This window comes from Grus americana, chromosome 5 (assembly GCF_028858705.1).
Source record: "Grus americana isolate bGruAme1 chromosome 5, bGruAme1.mat, whole genome shotgun sequence".
Classification (NCBI taxonomy): Eukaryota; Metazoa; Chordata; class Aves; order Gruiformes; family Gruidae; genus Grus; species Grus americana.
In genome coordinates this window covers 51,828,568-51,851,798 of record NC_072856.1, presented here as the reverse complement: position 1 = coordinate 51,851,798, position 23,231 = coordinate 51,828,568, and the positions used below count along the sequence as shown (strand labels likewise).

Sequence of the window (23,231 nt, the reverse complement as noted above, 5' to 3'; positions counted from 1 at the left end):
TTTCATTTTCAGTTCATTAAAAGGATAAGGTAAATGCACAAGAAAAGACTTTCATATAGTATACAGGAGGAATAACCAATCCAGTTTTACATTCAATTTTATCATGAATTTCATAGGACTATATATCTGAGGTTATAGATTATTTCAGAGTTCTCTCACTGCTGGGTATGATGCCAGATGGATTGTTTATGCAGCATGGATCTTTATCCATGGCATGCAAGTGCTATTGCCTTAGAAAAGTCTATGTTTCTCTTCAGTGCAAAGAACCATGAGATGGCAGGTAACAAGAAGAAAAAAGTAGTGAACAGAAGCATTATACTCAAGTATAGAAAATATGTGAGAAAATTTAAACTATATTGAAATGTTTACATGATCATGATCTAACTTTGAGGACTATTATTTCAGGTTTATTTTTATGTTTATATAATCAAAATTATTTATATTTTTTAGACCACAGTTATACATATTTTTAAGGAAAAAAGAAACCTGTCATTTTTTGCAGGGAGATTTATTTATATTTTACATTTTTCTAGGTCTATTATTTGCAAACTTTTTAAATCTCATGCATGCAAAGAAGGCTGCACAGTTATACAGTAATGAAACAAGGTAAATATTTATAACTTTTTATATGCAAGGTAAATTTTTTCTCCTAAATATTTGCAGTATTAATTTAATTCTAAAACAATTAAGCAAAATACCTGAAGGAAATAAAAAGAATTTAAGATGAGATGTCCTGGATGCTGCAAAGTTAAGTAAAACAGTACCAGAGTAACAAAGATCATGATGATATTACTATAAATGATGCGGCGTTCTAGGTGGTGGCTCTGAGTTGTCTGTTGTCCTCTGGGCTCCTCCAGCTGTTAAATGCCTAGCCATCCACCCTACCTATTTGCTGTTACTACCTCTCATTATTTCTCTGTTACTCATACTCACGTATCTTGACTTATTTATGCTACATATTTTATGGATTTCTGTCCCTGGTGATGGCTGTAGATCTTTTTTTACTTCTCATGATAGACCAAGGAAGGGAAACCAAAGCAACAAGGATTTTTTTCTTGTTCTTGTTGGGAAGTAGCCATGGTGATTCTTTTTCATTCCTGCTAGACAGCAGAGGATCTCCTATCACCAAACTGAAAAAAGGAAAACTTCATCAGGAGCTTCTGAGCTGATGGACATGCAGATGATCCTTTGCTTTTTTTTCCCCTGACCTGAGATAGGACTGTGGTCCTTGAAAAGAGGGAAAGTGAAACATATGGCAGATCAGATGTTGGGATGATCAGATAAGCATCCACTCAGCTTTTTGCCGTGAACTAAAACTAGCTTTTGAAGTGTTATTTTTAGTGAGTTATTTCAACGGATTTAACTGTTTCAAGCTCTCTATTTCTGTTTGTCTTGCTATCTGCTGCACACGTTCTGCAATAGCACTGTTTGAGATGCTTCATTTTCCAGTTGGATCTGGAAGTCAATTCATAACTGAAGTGATTGATCAGTTGATATTACTCTGATATAATGTATTCAAGATCTTGACTCTGCAGAAGGATTAAACTGAAGAAGAAATTTTTTATGAATGAAAATTTTGAAACACAATACTCGGAGTAACTAAGATGTCAATGAAAATTATAGATTTGAAATGTAATTTTGCATATTTTAGCCTATATTTTCAAAGTTTTACAAATCTGAAATTTTCATTTCAAAATGTTTAGTTTTAACATTAAAGCTTAAATAAGAGAGTTGTAGATGTTGTAGGCACAGTACTTCTGAACAGTTCACAGTGGCAAAAAGGAATTGTCAGTATAAAATCTTTCTTAGACTGTTCGGCTATTGTGGTGGGTTGACCCTGGCTGGAGGCCAGGTGCCCACCAGAGCCGCTCTCTCACTCCCCTCATTCACTAGACAGGGGAGAAAAGGTATAACGAAACGCTTGTGGGTCAAGATAAGGACAGGGAGAGATCACTCACTAATTGTTGTCACGAGCAAAACAGACCGAACTTAGAGAGGGAATTCATCTAATTTATTACTAGGCAAAACAGAGTAGAGGAATGAGAAATAAAATCAACTCTTAAAACACTTCCCCCCACCCCTCCCATCTTCCCGGGCTCAACTTCACTCCCAGCTTCAACCTTCCCCCCCTCAGCGACACAGGGGGACGGGGAATGGGGGTTACGGTCAGTTCATCACATGTTGTTTCTGCCACTTCTTCATCCTCAGGGGGAGGACTCCTCTCATCGTTCCCCTGCTCCAGCATGGAGTCCCTCTCACGGGGTGCAGACCTTCAGGAGCAAACTGCTCCAGCGTGGGGTCCCCACGGGGTCACAAGTCCTGCCAGCAAACCTGCCCTGGCGTGGGCTCCCCTCTCCATAAGTCCACCAGTCCTGCCAGGAGCTTGCTCCAGCGTGGGCTTCCCAGGGGGTCACAGCCTTCTTCAGGTGCCTCCACCTGTTCCGGCATGGGGTCCTCCACGGGCTGCAGGTGAAAACTCTACGCCCCCTCATCCTTCCTCCATGGGCTGCAGGGGGACAGCCTGCTTCACCATGGTCTTCACCACGGGCTGCAGGGGGATCTCTGCTCCGGCGCCTGGAGCACCTCCTCCCCCTCCTTCTTCACTGACCTTGGTGTCTGCAGAGTTTCTTACATCTTCTCACTCCTCTCTCTGGCTGCAAAAGCTCTCTCTCTCTGTTTTTTCTTCTTCTTAAATATGTTATCACAGAGGCGCTGATTGGCTTGGCCTTGGCCAGCGGCGGGTCTGTCTTGGAGCCGGCTGGCATTGGCTCTATCAGACACAGGGGAAGCTTCTAGCAGCTTCTCACAGAAGCCACCCCTGTAGCCCCCCTGCTACCAAAACCTTGCCACACAAACCCAACACAGCTATATAATGTAGTCATCCTAAAATATTTGGTGAATACAGTAACTTAAAGAGTGTATAATCATTTCAGAAATGTGAATTGAGTAGCTCACATACAAACAGAATTGTATTAAATAGTTAAAAAATCCCAACAAATGATATTATTTTTCTCTTGCCTAATCTCAATTTAAAAGATAGACGATTTTTGACTTTTGAAAACTTCAAGAAAGCCTTGAGTTCTGCCTCTCCTAAGTTATCTGAAAGAATCATAGTTGAAGCCTTCAGGTAAGATTAACAAAGTGATCCTTATTCCTGGATAGCAGGCTTTTTGTTGTATATATTTCAGTTAATTGAAATGATTAGATTCTATCGTGCAACTGAAGATATATGCTTCAGCACATTACTGTTTCAGTGCCTTTACTAATAAACATTATAAATATAAATAATATGTGTAAATAATATAATAACTAATATAAACTGTAAAAATAGAAATAATTAAAATAATAACTCTAATTAAAAGAATAAATATTACCAGATACAGAAACTAATTTGATGCCTGTACTGTTTCTTAAGAAGCCTAAAATTATTTACTTTTACATTTTCCTCCTGTAATCGGGAAATCGCATTCAAGAGCTGTCTCTTGAAAAATTCAGTTAAACTGTAGTGCATATTGCGAGGCAGTAGTGGTGAGATTTCTTGCAAGGTGAGATTGGCTCAGAAGTGAAAGGCTAAAATTTTGAGAGTAATTTGCAGATCATAAAAAATTGCTTTTACCTCTGCAGTTGCCAGTAAACATTATTTTAAAAATGTTTTGGAAAACATTGCATTGCAAAGTGTAAAACTTTCTTTTTGTGACATGAATGATTTGTTTGGAAGTAACTCAGTCATTGTGAGAAGTCCTTCACTTGTGAACATGTGGCATCAGATAGCACCGTCTTTAAAAGATGGGGTTGGATTTTTGGGTTGGGTTTTTTTTCAGTTGTCTGGAGTCCTGGTACAAAGCACCTCTTTCAAGCCACTGGCATACAATAACAAAATCAAAGTGTAGAGTGTGATTTGCATTAAGAATGAAGGAGCCCACTGAAGTAATTTAGCTTTCAGATCAAGTAGACTTGATTTGTAGGTATGCAAAATACTCATATTGAGGCATCCATACCTGTTGAATTGATTTTAACAAACTTGAGGCTTGAAAATGGAACAATTGTATTTGTCATTTATATGTTTTATATTAAAATAGTCTTAAAATGTTTAATATAATATAGTAAGAAGCTAAAGGATAATGGGTTATTTTTCTGACCTACCTGTACAGCTGTTATGATCAAAATCTTGTTGTGGCTATAAAGGAGACACATCTGATACATAAAGCCAAAATTTATTGTTAGTATATGGAAATCTTAGCAGTCTAGTCAAAGAATTATTACTAGTACAGATTTAATAATTACCACCCCCACCCCCCTGAAAAAAAACCCAAACCACAAATACTATGCTACAAAAAGTCTCCATGCAGTTAAATATGTTATACGCTTCTTAACAGCTATCCCTTTTTTTGTTGTTTTTCTGTCTTCCACTGTCCCTCATGGTCCTGAGGTTGACAGGTTCAAGGCAGGCATAGTAAGGTGAATTGCCATTATCTTGACTTCTTTACCAGGAGCAGTGTGATACTCATAGTGATGTTTTCTTCTCTCTTACTCTAGCATCCACTTTGGGTCATTTTTACATGTTTTCCAACACAGTTTACACCTTCCTCTTTCTTCATTGATCTGCAAGCCCACTTTGCATCCATATTTACTATATATAGCACATATTACATATTTTAGATATTTGTTCATTGCTCTCTTTGTCATTCATAAAACCAATTTTGTCCAGCTCCTGTGTCTACATTTCTTTAACTGACCATTGGAGTTTGTATTCATGGTCCTCTAGTGTTAGCCTGTGGCCTGTATCTTAACATCCCATGCCTGTCCTCCTCTATTCTATGTGCTGTGTCTTTACATCTGAAGGCCTCTGCTATCGTGCCACGTCTGTATTTCTCTACATCATTATCTTAAACTCATAAATATTTCATTTTACATAGAAGAAATTCTTGTTACTACTGTCAATATAAAGCTATATTTATACTGTATAAAGATAAGAATAACAAACTAGGCATAACCACCTGGTCCTTAAAAGAACTGCTGTTACAGATAAAGCAAGTAAAAGCTCCAGGTGGGTCAAGCAAATTCAGACAAAGTCTGACAAGCCTCAGTCCTTGCAAACTCAGTACAGAGTTTGTGGCCTGTCACTAGTAATGGCTGTACTGTGTTTACTGGAACACGGGGCTATGAAACATATAGTTAATGTCCTTGATTTACTTTAACATTGTTTATTCTTTTATAAATGTGTAAAGATGTAGTGAATTAATTTGAATTGGTAGTTGTCATGGTTTAACCGCAGCTGGCAACTAAGCACCACACAGCTGCTCTGTCGCTCCCCCACAGTAGGATGGGGGAGAGAATCAAAAAGGGGAAAAAAAAGTGAGAAACTCATGGGTTGAGATAAAGACAGTTTAACAGGACAGAAAAGGATGACGATGATAATAGTAATAATGATAATGAAAGAATATAGAAAACGAGTGATACACAGCACAGTTGCTCACCACCTGGAGCTGATGCTCAGCTAGTTCCTGAGCTGCACTGCCTCCTGTCCAACTCCCCCACTTATATACAAACATGACATCATGTGGTATGGAATATCCCTTTGACCAGCTGGGGTCAGCTGTCCTGGCTGTGTCCCCTCCCAGCTCCTTGGGCACCCCTGCCTTCTCGTTGGCAGGCCAGTATGAGAAGCTGAGAAGTCCTTGACTGCTTGGCAACGACTAAAAATATCAGTGTTATCACCATTATTCTCATCCTAAATCCAAAACACAGCGCTGTACCAGCTGCTAGGAAGAAAATTAACTCTATCCCAGCCAAAACCAGGACAGTAGTAGAGCTTCAGGATGAGGTGGTGTTAAATGGCCTATTTTATGAAAGAAAAAAAACACCTCATTCAGCAGTGTTTCTAAGTATAGTAAGTGGGTGGTTTGTTGGGTTTTGTTTGTGGTTTTTTTTTTTTCCTTAATTCCATGGGAATAGGACCAAACATAAATGTATTTTCATCTCATACTGATAAAATAATATTTAATGTAGACATTCTTTCTCCTGAGGGATTATTTTCTTAAAAATGTCAGTAATATACTGCATTTAGCTGTTGCTAAAGTTTGCAAATTTCAGTTTGAATTTTCAGTTTATATTTGATTGTATTAACTGACCATAATCTTGTCTGAACAGTGGTGTAACATTACTGCTTCTGAGCTAATATTGCAGTTATATTGAACAAAATGCTCAAGTGCTTATCGTGCACCTGGTGTGCACCTGATTAAAATGCCATTCTACCATAAGAACTCAATGTTCTTGACACAGGAGTTGCAGAAGTACCTGCTCTAAGGTAAATGGTGTGATGATATGTTCTTTCATGATGGAGGTCTCTTTAATGGGTAGCACATATAAGAATTTATTTATAATAATGCTGCTGTTCTGCATGTAGCTACATGGATGCGGAATGTGACAAGTCCTTTGCAATAATAATTTGTGATAAATGGCTGGCTGTAAGCGAACATGTTGTCTTTTAAAATGGGATTCAAATTCTTAAAAAAATATTTCAAGTACTGTTTTCCTTTTTTGTTGTGAATTTCATATTCGAATTATACAATATTATTAATTACTGCTGCTGGGAAAATATTTGTCTTAGCTGTGCCATTTGTTATAGAAAAAGTAGGTTATTTGTATGCTAAATCCTTAGACCATGATAATGGAAATAGTAACGGTAGTAAGCTGAAAACCAATCACATGTGAATGTGAGTGAACTTATAAATGATGAAAAATGTCTTACAAACCAAAAGTGGACAGAAAAGTCTCATAGTTTTTAAAGCTAGCAAGCATAAATCGGATCTTAAGGAAGAAAAGAAGGCATTCATGATCTGCATTTTATGCTGCTGTGCCTTTAGATTGATAGGATCACACACTAGAGGTATGTTAGTACTTTTGTATGTATTGGTACTTTCCATACGAAAAATGACCTAATTGTCTCGTATTTCTTTCATGTAATTATCTAGTAATGAGAAAATAACCTGGTTTTCAGAGCCCCCTCATGGAAGAAATCTTATACTCTTTTATACAAGTTTGATTTATAGACATGTACTGCAGAGCACAGTGAATATGAGACATTCATCTTCCTATGGCTAGTTGCCATGGAAACCTAGTACACAGTACAATGTCATTCCAGCTCTGGTGATGCCCGCAGTAGTTTATTCCTTTGTTGTTCTTGTTTCTTAAGCAACTGTCTTGCAGCCTTTCATATTATCACACTTCATCACCTATACAAGTCTTTTTCCTTTTCTCTTGAGAACCATCTCTAATAGAAAAGATCCATTTTTTGTCTACCCATGCATATCAGTGTATGTACTTTTTTTTCAAACCATGGGTTAAAAGCTTGTCCCATGCCCACAAATAATACACCATCACCCTAAAACTGGTAAAAGAAGATAGTAAACCAGACTCAACATCGAAGTGTAAAGGACCTGGCTCAGCGTCTTTATTTACTGTCTCCTATCAAGGACTGGAGTTAAGACTGTTTTTCTGTAACCAATATCTCACTCCAGGAAGACAGAAAGTAAAAATAATCCAACAGATTCTCCCACCTGTCCTTAGCTGGCATTTGTGAGGTGGACAAAAATCCAACAGCTGTCTTAAAATACCCACTCTGTTTCACCCTTGTGAGATGAGAAATGAGAGGAATTGGGGAAAAAAAGGACATCCTCATCATTAATCTAAAAATGTACTAAGGATATTCAGAGGGACAAGAGTCAAACTGAATGATTTTTGTCTTGAGAAGCTGTACCCTAACACAAGTTCTTCTTTTTCAAGGCAGTACCTATTTCATGATTCATTACACGGGGAACCAGTACAAAAGGCTGTATGTGTCCCAGGTTCTGCCAAAGTGGTGTGATACTTCCTGAGAAAACATGTATGGTTGAAAACATTTTGTAGAGAATCCTGAGTTAACACCTAAAGAAAGATGTATCTTTTGGGTAATATTAATAATGAGGTTTGGTTTGTTTTTCCTATCTATAAATCTGTTACCAATTACTTAACAACATACTTTGCTGCTTCTGGTGGGTTGATCCCGGCCAGCAATTAAGCACCTACCCAATCACTCACTAACTGCCCCACAGTGAGATGGGGGAGAGAATCAGAAGGGCAAGAGCAAGAAAACTCATGGGTTGAGATAAGGACACTTTAATGAGTGAAGCAAAGGAGAATATGGACTTCATTCATTATTTCTCATCAGCAGGCAGGTGTTTAGCCGCTTCCTGGAAAGCAGCATGGCCAATGGTTATTTGGGAGGATAAACACCATAACCACAAACATCCCCTCCTTCCTTGTCCTTTCTTCAAGCTTTTGTTGCTGAGCATAATGTCATAGAATCATAAAATGTTTTGGGTTGGAAGGGACCTTTATAGATCGTGTAGTCCAATGCCCCTGGCATGGGTAGGGACACCCTCCACTAGACCAGGTTGCCCAAAGCCCCATCCAACCTGGCCTTGAACACTTCCAGGGAGGGGGCATCCACAACTTCTCTGGGCAACCTGTTCCAATGCCTCACCACCCTCACAGTAAAGAAATTCTTCCATATAGCCAATCTAAATCTACTCTCTCTCATTTTAAAACTATTGCCCCTATCCTGTCACTGCAGGCTTTGGTGAAAACTCCCTCTCCATCTTTCTTATAAGCCCCCTTTATATATTGCAAGGTTGCAAAAAAGGTGTCCCTGGAGTCTTCTCCAAGCTGGGTCTTTTTCCCAATCCTACAGAAAATTCATTTAAAATTTTGAACTTTTTTTGTATATCACTTTATCTGAAGAGAAAGGGACTGCTAAAACAATTGACATAAGCGCACATATGAATTTTTGCAGGTTTGAGAGCAAAACCTAGCATATGAGTCTTATACAATATGCACCGTATTTACATGCTTATTCCTTCTAAATAGTTCAACATACTTTTTTCTAATTTGGGAAGAAAATACTATATGAAACAAATCTTAAAATATTTTTAAAAGTTAGTAATTTAAATAAAGCTTGTATTTAAATTAAAAAATTTTGCCTGTTCTATTTCTGAGGATATGTCCAAACAAGTATTTGCAATTACGTTAGCAAATTTAAATAAGTCACTGGTTCATGCCTCTTAGTTATCACTCCTGCCGTTCGCACTGGCTATCTTTCATTGATCCTTCAAGTGCAAAGTTGTTTTAACACAAACCATTCCATTTTATTTTGCATTGCTGTGGAGCAGGGATATACACATGGTCAGTTACCATAATACATCCATGGTAATACAACTTATTAAAATATGTTAATGCCACAATAAGTGCTTAGCTGGTCATATCCTCAGGGCTTTCTTTTAAAGACAGTTTCTTTCAGATGGGATAAAACTGTGACATATAATTAAAAATATTAGAATGTGGCAGCTATAAAATAGATCAAATTCACAACATCAAACATTTTTTTTTATTATGAATAACATCTGGGATAATAGCAGTGCAGATCTCTTTTTTTCTCACCTGCCAACATGCCTCAAATGTGAATTATTTTAGCAGTAGCTTATATTTATTCAGTTTGGTGATCTTTTTACAGGGACTACATACGCAGATGCTGATTATTTTTTAATTGCATTGGATGAGAGAAACTAGGAAAAAGACTGACCCCACCAAACTGATTTCAAATAAACTATTAAACAGCCATTAGATGACAACAATTCTTGTTCATTTTCATCCAAAGCTGAACCTCTACCCTGAAGGGGAAAATGTTTCTTAAGGTCTTTCAGAGCATACTTGTTATTAAAAGTAGGTTTTTCTCCAGTGTTAAGAATAAAAGATTTTTTGCAAAATAAACTGCATCTTTTATTTGAAGTGTAATCAGTGATGTATGCTGATAGACTGAAAACCAGATATGTTTGGATTTTTTTTTTTTTTACTTTAATGAATAGAATAGAATAGACTATTTCAGTTGTAAGAGACCTGCAATGATCATCTAGTCCAACTGCCTGACCAATTCAGGGCTGACCAAAAGTTAAAGCATGTTGTGAAGGGCATTGTCCAAATGCCTCTGAAACACTGACAGGCTTGGGGCATCAATCACCTGTCTAGGAAGCCTGTTCCAGGGCTGGACTACCCTCTTGGTAAAGAAGTGCTTCCTAATGACCAGTCTAAACCTCCCCTGGTGCAGCTTTGAACCATTGCCACATGTCCTATCACTGGATACCGGAGAGAAGAGCTCAGCACCTCCCTCTCCACTTCCCCTGCCTCAGGAAGCTGTAGAGAGTGATGAGGTCACCCCTCAGCCTCCTTTTCTCCAAGCTAGACAAGCCTGAAGTCCTTACCTGCTCCTGACAGGACATTCCTTCCTACCCTTTCACCAGCTTTGTTGCCCTCCTCTGGATGCACTCAAGGACCTTCACATCCTTCTTAAATTGTGGGGCCCAGAACTGCACGCAGTATTCAAGGTGAGGCCGCACCAACACTGAGTACAGTGGGACAATCACCTCTTTTGACCAGCTGGCTATGCTGTGTTTGATGCCCCCCAGGATGTGGTTTGCTGTCTTGGTTGCCAGGGCACACTGCTGGCTCATATTAGGGCTGCAGTTGACCAGCACCCCCAGATACCTTTCTGCCGGGCTGCTCTCCAGCCACTCCTCTCCCAATTTATACTTGTGCCCGGCGTTACTCTGTCCTAGGTGCAGAATTCAGCATTTCAACTTGTTAAATTTCATCCCATTAATCATAGCCAAATGCTCTGATCTTTCTAGATCCTTCTGCAAGGCCTCCTGTCCCTCAAGAGAGTCAACAGCACAGTTTGGTATCATCAGCAAACTTGCTAATGGTGCATTAAATGCTCTCAAGTTAATTGGCAGCATGTACTGTTTATGACATAGCTGCACAGTGTCCCTTTACTTCATTTTTAGTATTTTTTTTAAATTAAAGATAAAATATTATTAATAGCATTTAAATGCTGTACATGCTCTTAGCAATGCCAATATTCCTCACTTGGACAAAATTTATAAAAATGTTCGGGTTTCAGCTTTATAAGAATTTCTGTGAGTTTTTTAACTGACTTTTTATAAGGCTTGTAGGATAATGGATGTCCTCTCACTGATACCTTTGGATCTTACGGACTGGTTTCAGCAAAATATCACAAAGAGCTGAGATCAAATAAATAATTGGATTTTTGCAAATTTCCTAAAAGTAGGTGAACAAAGAAGAGAGATGCTGTAAGTGCCCCCAACAGAGGAAAGGGTTGTTATGTGAGATAATGAATCTTGATTGGCATCACAGAGTCTACATGGAAGCAAGACTGTATAAAGGCCCAAGTGTGGAAAAGCTTCGGACAAAGATTTCATCATAGACTCTAAAGTCAGTCAAGCATAAGATGCAAATCTACAGAAAATCAGGCATTGTTAGCTCAACTATTTACGGAATGATTTGTTTAATACGATTTATAACTATTGTATTCTTTTCTTGTAATATTTCCCTCAGAAGTTTTGAAAAGCATAATGCCATAAATCCTGAAAGATTTAGTAATCTAAGATGATTTCTGATTTTTTAGAATGTATCCACTGAATTTTTCCTCCAAATCTTCTGTACATTGTGAAAATTCTCTTAAAATAAGTTTGATGACAAGAGAAGATTCCCTTTTAATCATGGAATCCTAGAAAAAATAAGATTACATGTACCCTCAAGCATGTGCTGCATCTTGTGTTTTGGTACATCAATGATACTACAGAAGAGTCTTCATGATCATAAAAAAGGCCCGAGCAGAGCACAGCAATGTACAAATTCTGTTGGGGGAAATTCTGTCTGAATACAGAAAAAAAATCTTCATTGTTGAGGAGAATTAACATTGGAATAGGTTACCCTTACCTTACTTCTCTAAGTGGTGGGTTCTCCCTGGAAATATTCAATGCTCAGCTTGACAGGGTCCTGGGTAACCTAATCTAAGGCCCTGCTTTCAACATAACCGGGTGATCTCCAGAAGTCCCTTCCAGCCCAGAGTTTTGTATGATTCTATGCTTCTACAGTTTATGTTACAGCACAAGAACCTCAGAAGTCACAGGATATTCAGTAGCACTTGGGAGATTTAACTAAGGACTAGGGTCACACATTGCACTATGCGATATACAAATACTTAGCAAAATACCATTTCTTTCCCAAAGATCTTGTGAGTTACCACTGAGCAAATAGTAATACATATGAGAGGCAGTAGATTCCTAAACCTGAGTTCTGCTCTTCATTTTAGAGAAACGAGCTATGTTTCTGTGGGTGCTGAGGACACTTTGAGAATGCAACACCTCCACGACTTTATGACCTGTGGCATAAATCACAGATAGAGATATAGAACTGACAATGTTTTTGGAAAATGGTCTTAAGACTCAGAAACAAATGCACCTGTCACAGAAAACAAACTGGAATGGTAAAAACGAAGTTGGTGTGCAAAGCTAAAGATTCTTCTGCTTTAGATAGAGTTGAATTACTATCATTATGTGGGTCAGTAGTCCACATCAGGCCTGAGGCTATGTTAGGTAAGACATGTCCTATGCCAAAAAGATAGCAATAAATGGTGGTGGGGTTTTTTTTCCCAACAAAGATTGTCTGCTGTGACTATTTGGTGATGGAACAACATAGCTAAAAGAGTGATTGACAGTGCTTCACCGATGTGCTCTGGATAAAATTTCAAAGTGCTGAATTGTTGGTAATTTGAATCAACAGATTTTGTTAACTTCATTACAAGGTCTTTTAATGAACTCTTTATGTGGATTTGTGGTCTGTATGCTTTTCCTTGCTTTTTCCCTTACAAATGGCTTTCACACAGAACTTCAGTGTAATTCCCAGGGAGTTCGTACAGAGAAAGCTCTATTCAAGCCATTGATTCAGTGGAGTCAAGAGGATTCCATTTCCTGTCATTGTGAACAATTTTTAGATCTTCCAAATAAAATGCTGGCCATTTAGGATCCTTTGTTAATATCATCCTTGAGCGCTTGCAGTACTTACCTGCCACATATTCTGGAGAAACATACCCTCTTGTGTTATTATTTTGTTTGAAAAGAGCTTTCTGTGAAAAGGCCTTAATTGCCCCACTCTAGACTTCCTTCTCTCAGACGTGACCAGAAATTGTGGCTTCAGATTTCTACACTCTGTGTTTGTGTACTGTAGCAGTTGTAGGAAAGGTAACTGGTTCACACTAAATTCTCTTTTCCTTGGCAAAAAAGATCTTTCATGGCAATTTCTCACCGCACTGGTCTTTGGTTTCTAGACTCTTAAAGTCCTATCATTTCTAATTCTTTCATCCCATCCCACCCCGTCCCTATTAATTCGCAGCTATTTTTTTCCTATGTTTCTCTTTGTCTATATTGGTTATTAACTAGGAATAGGAAAAAAAAACTTGTGAGTAAAGTGCTCCATAATTATTCTTTATTTGGAACATCTGATGATGACAACTGTGATAGGTGGGTAATGGGGGAGGAAACTGTTTATTTGTCAGATATGCTGTTGTTATTCCTATATTTCTGTATAACAACATTCTGTTTCCTAGGAATCATGTCATACTTTTTAGAAACTTTTCAATAATTCAAACTATTAGTTTCCCGTATGAAACTCGTAGTTCTATTTCAACCAGGAACTGTCCCTGTCCAGGTTCTGCATCCAAGAATTGTACAACAGCTGTACTTGCATTCTCTGCATTGAACATAGACTCGTCTAAATCAATTCTTTTTATTTATTTATTTTCATGGCGTAGCCAAGGCTGTTGAAGGTTTAAGTTTCCAATTTTGTCATCATGTGACATGGCATCTGAGTAACATGATGTGACCTCTTCTCATTATTATTTATATTTGGATCCAGACAGATATTAAGACAAATGAGCAGAAGAGCCTTTTGTCAAAATCTGATGTACCACCAATGCTCTATGTCCTCTGTTAGGACTACTTGGCATGACATAGTCTTTCTATCTCGATATGGGAAATGCCATGTATGTACTGTGTGAATATCGTAGGTGTATTCAATCTACTCCCAATCCTAACATGTGTTTAACGAAATGTCTGAGAAATCCATTCAACAATTTGGAGCATGGTTTTTTCTCTCTCTCATCTCTTTCAAGATGTTTTCCTCCAAGTTAATAATCAACTACTGATAGGCTTTGGAGCTTTAAAGCACATTAGTGATGTCCAGACTGTTGGTTACCTCAGAAGCAGAGATTCCCCTCCTCTTTTCCTTCCCTGATTCCAAATTTCTGCTAACAATCTAGAATTCACCAAGACTTCCTAGCTAGACAGGGTTGTGGTCTTTATCCACCGTGGAGTCTAATACCAGTTAAAGTGCTTTCTTTATAGAGTTTAATTAAATGTTTGAATCTTATAGGATTTATGAAAGAATTGTTTTGGGAACTGCAAACCCATTTCAACAAAACCAAAGTTTTTCTGGGTTATGATGTTTCAGTCAGTTACTTGATTGACTGCCTATTGAAGGCTTTTTGTCAGAATGTAGAAGGCGTCAGAATATGTGTTCACTTTGCAAGCAGTAGAGTACATTCCTGGGCTTGCTCAGACACCTGCAGAGGTCATATTTCTTACACTCAAAAAAGCATAGGGAAACAAACTGGGATCTTCCTATCAAGGTAACCCATCACTCCATATTGCCAAATAGCCTGCAGGAAGAGGTAAAGAAATTATTTAAGTCCTTCATGATTTGAAATGTTATTCTCCAAGCTAGTTATGAGTCTTTGCTGAAAGTAAGCCGGATTCCATACTTAGAATACAGTTTTACTGTTGAGAAATTGATCAATGATCTCTGTAATTTAACTGGTAAATACATTCAGCAAAGCAAAAATAATGATCCTTTTATAACTATCTTGTATTAAGGATTTATTTTTGGTTTTTTAGCATATTCCTAGTCAGCCTGTCTACTGTGTTTTATGTGTGTGTCTTTGTCCCTTGATTATAAACTTCTAGTGCTGTTAATCTCTTTTGGAATCTAATTTTAGGAAGTGAGCAAATGAACAACCTTTGTTTTCTGGACAGATAGCTTTGATTCATCTTATCTACTGTAACTGACAGTGTCTCTTGCTTTATCTAATAAGTACTAAGCTGTTTTGTCTTACACACCTAAATTGCAAACTTGGCAGCAAATTCTCTTTCTTCTATTGGGGTTTATCTGCTGGGTTCTTCTCCTGTGAGTAACATTAATATAGTGTACAATGCCAAATGCAATGTTAATTCTTTACCTAAGTTAGTGAATACAAATACATAGTGGTATTGTCTTCTTATGCATAAATATACTGTAACTAGACTTCTTGGGCATGAGTGTTATTCCAATTTAAGGACCTAATACATTTTTCCTTATATTAATTCTATAGTGAAAAATAATAATTCTGAAAAAAATTTAAACATTTTAGTGTAATATTGAAGGGCATGTGAAGTTTTATTTGAAAGAATTAAATCAACTGTGTACTCGTTTCCTCCTGGCTTCTTATATTGGTGGGTTAAGAAATTCTTTAGCCTAACTTTTTCATGCTGACAAACTGTGCTTCATAAACACTTCAAATGGAGTCTTGTCTGGAGTCATCTAGTAAAAAAGGTCAGTAAGGAGTCATTGATGCATTTAATTAACAAGACTGTAATTAACTAATTCGCTCTCTGGCCCTCACCTCTGCATTGTTATTTTTGATTTTAGTAAATGTGTGTTATGCTTATTTTCATATACGTGTATAGCACAGCCATTCTGTTTTACGGAATCATTCCTCTTTTTTCATACTTTTTATATCCTGACTTTGGGACTGAAAGCTTTTCATAGTTGGCCCCTTCTGGCAGTGAATTTCCTTTTGCATTTGCTGATGTCCTTCATTTAGAAGAAAGTAAACAATGGTCATACCTCACATATATGCCTAAATATAACTGAGAAGGATATGAATTTTAGCGACTATAGCTTCTGAAGTCAAGTGACTAATATTGTTGGTGTTCAGAGATCATTGATTTCCCCTGAGCAGTGTCAGTAGTTAGAATTTAATGGGTTTGGAAAATACTGTTCTTACATGTTAACTGTTCTCCATTGTAATGGCTTGTAATAGTTTGGACATTTTTGTCTTTTATATTGTTTTTCACTTTCACTTTAGGGGTGGAAAACCTAAGTACCTACACAGAAGTTGGAGATAACATCTTTCTGTTCTTCAGTTAATATAGTTTTTGGTAGCAACAAATGCTAATTTAAGTCCAGAGCTCAATTAATAATGTCAAAAAATCTAGTGACAATCCCATAAAAATTTATAAAAAGGTTTTCATCTTTTTATGAAACATGATTAGGATTTTTTCACTGGTGTGAATTGAAATGTTGTTATCTCACTGAACTGAATGTATAATGAAGCCTATAGAGGCACATATATACATTTGCTGCTTATTTAGTGCATATAATGTTATTCCATTTTAAAATCTGCATGACCTTGCAATGTAATAAGATACCATATACAGCCTCCTAGTCTCATGTGAACTCTTTCATAGTCTTGTGTCTTGATAGTAGGAGGCCTTTTAGATGTTAAAGGAACTATTATCCACTACTGCAGCTTTAATGGGGAATCGTGAAGCATTCTTGATAGTCTTTAGGGTTGTTCAGGTTAAATTGGTTTAACCTTCTGGAAATTCAGGAAAATCCAGCATGGTAGAGCCACAGCCAGGAACAACTGTGATTTACCTTTGGTGACCAGAGAGATATGGGATCTCTGATCTGGTTGGCTTGTTTGCTGAGGCTGGTGCTGCCAATGGTTCCTGATGGTCTAGGAAGAGTTTGTTGGCCAGTATATGCAGGGCCTGCTTTGCAGGAAATAACAATGAAGAAAAGCATATGTTTATTTTTGTTTGAGATGTCATCCTCAAATACAGCAGAAGAAAGAAGCTGGCAAAAGCCAAAGTGAAACAATGAAAAATAGTATGAACAAAGAGATTCCTATTTAAACAGATTGCAGAGAAATAAGTAAAAAAACTCGCTTACATCTGTGCTTTTTTAGTAGGTGCCAGAGGCCTAACATTTAAGATGGGGAAGGTAGAATGCTCTATTTAAACTTTGTTGACACTATAGATTCATTAAAATTTTGGGGAAAGGAGAGCAATCAGTAGAACATGGACATGGACTAAATCATACTTGTGTATGAATGATTTCATGTATTAAAGAAAATCTTAGGAGAAATTGTTATATTGATGAAACTGTTGATTTCTTCTCCCTTCCTCCTCACAGTTTTTAATGTTTCTAAGTCCTGTGAAGATGTGTATAAAAAAGGAACAAGTTTTTTGGAGTAAATTGGAAAACTAGATGAAGATAAAGTTCCGTGCCAAAGAATAAAGTTTTCTCCCTTATGTCAGAAGAGTGATTCAAGACTCATATATCATGTAACTGCCATTTAGGAAACACACAATTCGTGCATTGCTTGCTGATGGTGCCATTTGGCAAACTTTCACAGAGTGCTTGAATATAGTTTTGATTTAAGAGGTCAGTCTTTATTGTGTAGTTCAGTGCAAAGTTAGAGGCCTTTTGAAGGGATCATATATGTGTTGACATGTAGAAGACTTACGAACGGGTAGCTGAAGTGAATTACAACATGCTGCCTACCTGGAGTAGGGAAATACCTTGACTTTTCATTCTATATGGTGACTTTTGATCAATACTACCTCTATTTTTTATTTCATCATATACCATTCTGGTTTTCTAGGCAAGTAAGTCTTACGCATTCACAGTTTTTGTCTATCCTGCCTTAATTAATTTAAATACGTTGACCAATAACAACCAAACTGGAGACAAATAGAAATCTAGGAACCCTAAGTTCCTAGAACTTAAAATTTTAGCAATATGTGTTGTTTTCCAGCTGAGGCAGAAAACATGGTATTTGTTCATTCTGAGGAATAGAAGGAGGTTATCTGTTAAGCCTGTATTTACTCATTTCTTACATATATGTAGTTTTCAAACATACATAAAGCTTCAGTCAGTTGTGGCATATACTGCCTCTTACTCAGCCAAACAAGGGAAAGGAAAAGGGTGAGAAGCATGAAGAGAATTGGAAGTATTGTAAAGTGAGAAGTCACTGAGGAATCAGGTTATTGTGGTAGGTAGATGAAGCAAATCTATAGAAGGCTAGATTCATTATTTCTCTACTCATTAAACATCTTGTTTCTGCTCCTCTAAGTAATTTTTTTTTTCTAAGAGAGAAAATTGGATTGATGCTGACAGCATCTGTTATTTGGCAAGGCTAATTCCTTAGGACATTATTAACCCCTTTCTACCCTGCCATAACCCTGTTTGGCTGTTCAAAGAGAATTTATTAAAAGATTCCATGACTCTGAAAGAGTGTAGAACAAAAGTGAATAGAGTTAGGGAAGGCTGAAGGATGGCAGGTGGTTGAATTTCTTTCATATTCTATAATAGTTTATAACCAAGCTTTTTCAATTTTTAATGTTAATATGAACCCTTAAAAGTAGATGTCTAAGTAAGTCTTAAAAATCTTTCAGAAAAAGCATACTAAAGTTAACCTCTTTGCTATTCTATGTAGCTTTCAAGAAACATACAGGACCAAAGCCTTCCATTTCCTAATTGCTGAAATAATTGGTTCATCCAAGACGTTCTGCATTTGAAGTCCTACATTTGCTCCTGTGTCTTAACTACACCAAATTTACACTTTACCTCCAACACCCCACCATATTTATGAAACAAGGTCCATCTTAGATACTAACTCATGTAGTCTTTTCCCCTTCCTATGAGTCCATTTTTAGTAGCCTTTCTCTCTCTTTTATTCTTGACTTCATACCTCTGCCCAAGTTAACAGATATGTTTCTTCATACAGAATATTTTCTGTATCATCTTTTTTTTTTAATTGAATAGAGATAAAAATGAAAAAAGAGCATCAACATTGAATATTAAAACTATATTGGCTTTTAAGGAATTATTTTTAAAAACGTATAGATATTTTTAGGCAAGTTACTCTGAACAAGGTGTGAAAAAATGTGGAAAATTCACAGCAACATTGAATGGGATAAAGTATTGGAAAAGAATGACACAAATAGGAAGTAGAATGTGTTCAAAGATAAATGAATGTGTGTCCTAATGTTATGCATGTTGCTTAGCAACAGGCAGTAAAAGTGTGGATGAACAAGTGAGTACAAAAAGTAATTAAAGAGGCATGTGCATGGCATGGTATGGTATAATAACCAGGAATATAGAAAGGAGGAGAAAAGCAAAGATGGAGAAAAAACAGATTTAAAGAATGTTAAGAGAAATATTGAAACTTTTTTTATTCTTTGTAGACTGATTTTTTTCCCCTGTAACATTAGCTAGAAAAGAATAGGCAGCAACTTCCTTTGTAATAATACCTTAATATAATATAGCTTACCCTATGGAAACATAAATTTAAAAATGTGAATTGACTGTAAAGAAAATCTATAAAGAACCCCCCCCCACACACACACAAAATAATAAATTTAAAATACAATAAAAGTTTATTTTGCAATGTAGAATTAACACAGATTTTTAATTATTTCAGTTACTTAGAAAATGAGCATTTGAAATAATATCGTTATCTTTTAGCAAGAATCCAATTTGCCCCCAGTTTCTGCCTCTGAATCACTTCTTGAAAGAGTGTGTTCATGTTGTTGCTTTCAAAGCTTCATTTTCTAATGCTAAGACAAAATTCCTTATAGTACAGTTTTTCACTTAACTGTCTTCAAATATGGTTTGGAATTTATGAAGAATTTTTTATAAAAATCTATCAAAATAAATATTAGGCTTTTTTTTTTTCTCTGTACCATTGAATTAGAAAGTTGCACTAAGGGTCTCTAACATACACAGGTCAATGAATGTGTTTAGAATGATTGTCTTGTAAGAGGAGTGAGAGGATCTGTGGGTTATATACCTGCCAAAGGTTATTGCATACTCTTCTGCAAATTGCTGTACTGTTTGTGCCTCTGTTTCCTCATCGCAAAATGGCATTTCTCACCAGCCACACTGAGCACATGAATATCACAATCATAAATGCTTTTACAAAGTTTGACTATTCGTACAGTAATCATGCCATAATGGAGGACTGCAAAATATTATTGTAATGTATGCCTGTTATTATATGAAACTTATAACGTACATAATCAGTAAGAATTATTGAAAAACAGGCTACTTAACAATAGAGATCAATCTAAGTTAAGCTCTAGTCTGTTATATTTATATTTGTTATGGCTATAATAATTTGAATGATGACTTGAATAAAGCCATGTCGTAATGAGGGAGAGAAATCTAAAATTAGTAGGAAGGACTCTACAGGAGATATTTGGAAATTTGCACCCAAAAATATGGGATAATTTGGAATCCCAAGACTCTTGAGATTCTGTATTCCCCTACTCAGCAGGAATTTGTGACATCATGTGCTCCAATTCCACATACAAGGATAAAAGTTGTTAATATATACAAATATATACACACATATGTACGTATATTCTCTTAGCTCAGTTGATTGTGGGATAGATTCCAACTCTAACATAAGCTATATGAATACTATTATACCTGTACTTGATTTTTTTAAAAAACCTGGAGAAACTATGTTTACAAGTTTGCTTTAAAAGAATATTAAATTTGCAGGATCAAGCAATCAGAGATGGATTTGCTGTATGCTTTTATTTGAGCCACTTGGAGATTATGCATTTTATAAGAGTCTTCAGTTATATGACTACATATTGCTTTCTTTTCTTTTTTAAAGAAAGAATTCCCATTTCATTGTTTCATTCAGAGTCATCAAGTGAAGTTGTTCAATTAATGAGCATCTGCTCAGTGCTATTGCTGAGTGCATGGTCTTGTGCCTAATTTAATCCATACCATTCAAATGCTGCAATGTTAATTCAGGTGTGATTAATTAAACTGTAAAGCCATTTTCATGTTACTATATCCTCTGGTACTGCACCACCAGTAAATATGGAGAGTTCCAGAGTCACAGACTGTGGTTCTTGAAAGTGTAACCTTCTTTAAAAAACAAAACAAAACAAAACAACCAAAAAACCCCAAACAAACAAACAAAAAACAAAAACCCCAAACAAGACAGCTAGGTGGTAGGAGCTTCTTTGTGATGGCAAAGGATAGGAGGGTTAATATTAATCTTTGAAGGTATGTAATAGAAGGCTATTCAGGTCTAAATGTGCAAGAAGATCCCATTGTTAACTAGGGCCTTTAAAAGCTTAGTCCCAGGTTGCATATGGAATTTATTTACTTGACGGCTTCCAGTGGCTGTTCCAGTGGTTTCTTTGCTCCAGTGTTTGCCTTTGCCTCATTGTTTGTCTTCCACTTTGCTAGGTCACAGTGAACAGCCATATATACAGTTTTCCAGAGTACCAATGTACAAGAAAGTCTTAGGACTGTTAGGATATCACAAATTTAAATGTGAAGATGGCATTTATTTAAGCAGAACAGTTATATTATTATTTTATTTTATATATAAAATAAACTATATAAGCTATAACTTAATGCACTGTGTTACCAACACTGAAATTAAAATCTGCTTTAACTAAAATCAGTGGTAAACTATGTAATACTATGCCAAACTAAGTTGACCAATGGTCCTTAAGTACTCTATCTAAAAAGAAATCTCACTAAAACATCAATGAAAAGACCAAGTTACTCCTGTTATCCAGAACACAACATTACCTAAAACCAAAAGAAAATCCTTTGTCTGTTGTAATATTGCTTGCTTTCCTTCCTCAGTCTTGATACTGTTTGCATAGCCATTGGTGATTCAAGTTCTGTGACCAAGGGCAGTTCCCACAATCCTGTTTGTAAATACCTGCAAATATCCCTGCTACCTCTTTGCACATGGAACACCTATTCCTAAGCCTGTCAGGAACAGGAACAGGTCAGCAACAGCAAAGCTATTGTTCCTCTTTCAAGCCATGAAAGCAAAAGCGTAAAGAATGGAAAACCAAGCTGAAGAAGATTTACGAGTCTCTGGTCACGGTTCCCAGCTAGTTTGCAGGGAGAGAAGAAACAGATTTAAATGAATGTTTAAAACTTACTGAAGTTCTCCATTGTGTATCAGTGTTCTAACAAAAACATTATGAATATGTTTATCATTATCAACTTCTGCAATGAGCCAAAAATAAGTAATAAGTATCTTTCCTCTGTTGCTGTTTCTGCTGGTCTTTTTAAAGGTGCAATATCAGTGAATAAGTGTCATTTTCCTTCATATTTTATAATTGGTCCCTATGAGGAAAATCAACTACTTTGTGTGGAATATGCTCTAAAAGTAGAAGTGTAACTACTTATATTCTTACAAGATGTAGGTCTGCCTTGATTCAGCAGCAGCGAAGTAAACAAAACGAATACTTTAATTAATCTGACTTGCAGAGCACTTGAAACAATGAACTCTGTATACAAACATAGCAACAATAAGTCTCCCAGAGGAGACAGCTCAGGCTTGTAGAATAACTGGATGAGAATGATTAGAAAACAGAAAAAATAGATCCAGTAGGTTCCAAAATACTTTCAATCAAAAAAATTATTGAATTCTGTACCAAGATAATGCTGAGATTAATCTTAGCTTGTGCATCTTCATTTTTGTTATTTTGTGATTGTTTTGGTTTTTTCTTTTAAATTAGAAAACGATTTTCAATATGCAACTTGCTTTTAATGAAGATGCTATTTAAATGTTGGTGGAAAGACAAGAAAACACTTTTTTTTACTGTAAGGATAGTCAAACACTGGAGCAGGTTGCCCAGAGAGTTTGTGGAGTCTCCTTCTGTGGAGATATTCAAGAACCAACTCGAGACAATCCTGGACAACCTAGCTGGCAAAGGGGTTGGACTAGATGATCTCAAGAGGTCCCTTCCAACCCTAATAATTCTGTGGTGACATTGAATTAAAACATAGCTGTGTCTATTCTCAAGAAAGATTATAGTTCCAAACTACTCCATAAATATTAACTGAAGTCAAGCTTCCAAGATTTTTGAAGATTTTTGAAAGCTTTTTAGAGGAACCTTTTGGAGAAACTTCAATGATGTTAGCTATCAATTAAAATGTATTTCTGTACAATGGTGAATGAGAATAAAAGACTAAGAAAAATTAGGCCATTTTTAATTTTTGAAAGACTTTTAAGGAAATGCCTAAGGATTTTTAAGTCCAATATATGAGATGAACCATCAAACAGCAATACTTACAAATGACATAATGTTATTTACCTTAGTTATATATAGAGGAAGTTTTGAGGAGTCAGAGGCTCCCAGTAAAGCTCTGAAGAATGATTCATAATTGCCCAATGATTG

The 23,231-nt window shown here is 36.5% G+C and overlaps 1 protein-coding gene across 1 annotated transcript in view; it reads left to right on the top strand.

The window, feature by feature from the left end:
* Positions 1 to 23,231, top strand: part of EFCAB11 (EF-hand calcium binding domain 11) — a 64,208-nt gene that overhangs the window by 7,156 nt on the left and 33,821 nt on the right. The window contains exons 4-5 of the mRNA XM_054826605.1: positions 178 to 280; positions 3,037 to 3,127. Of these exons, the coding sequence (XP_054682580.1) occupies positions 178 to 280; positions 3,037 to 3,127 (194 nt within the window). The remainder of the gene's footprint in view (positions 1 to 177; positions 281 to 3,036; positions 3,128 to 23,231) is intronic.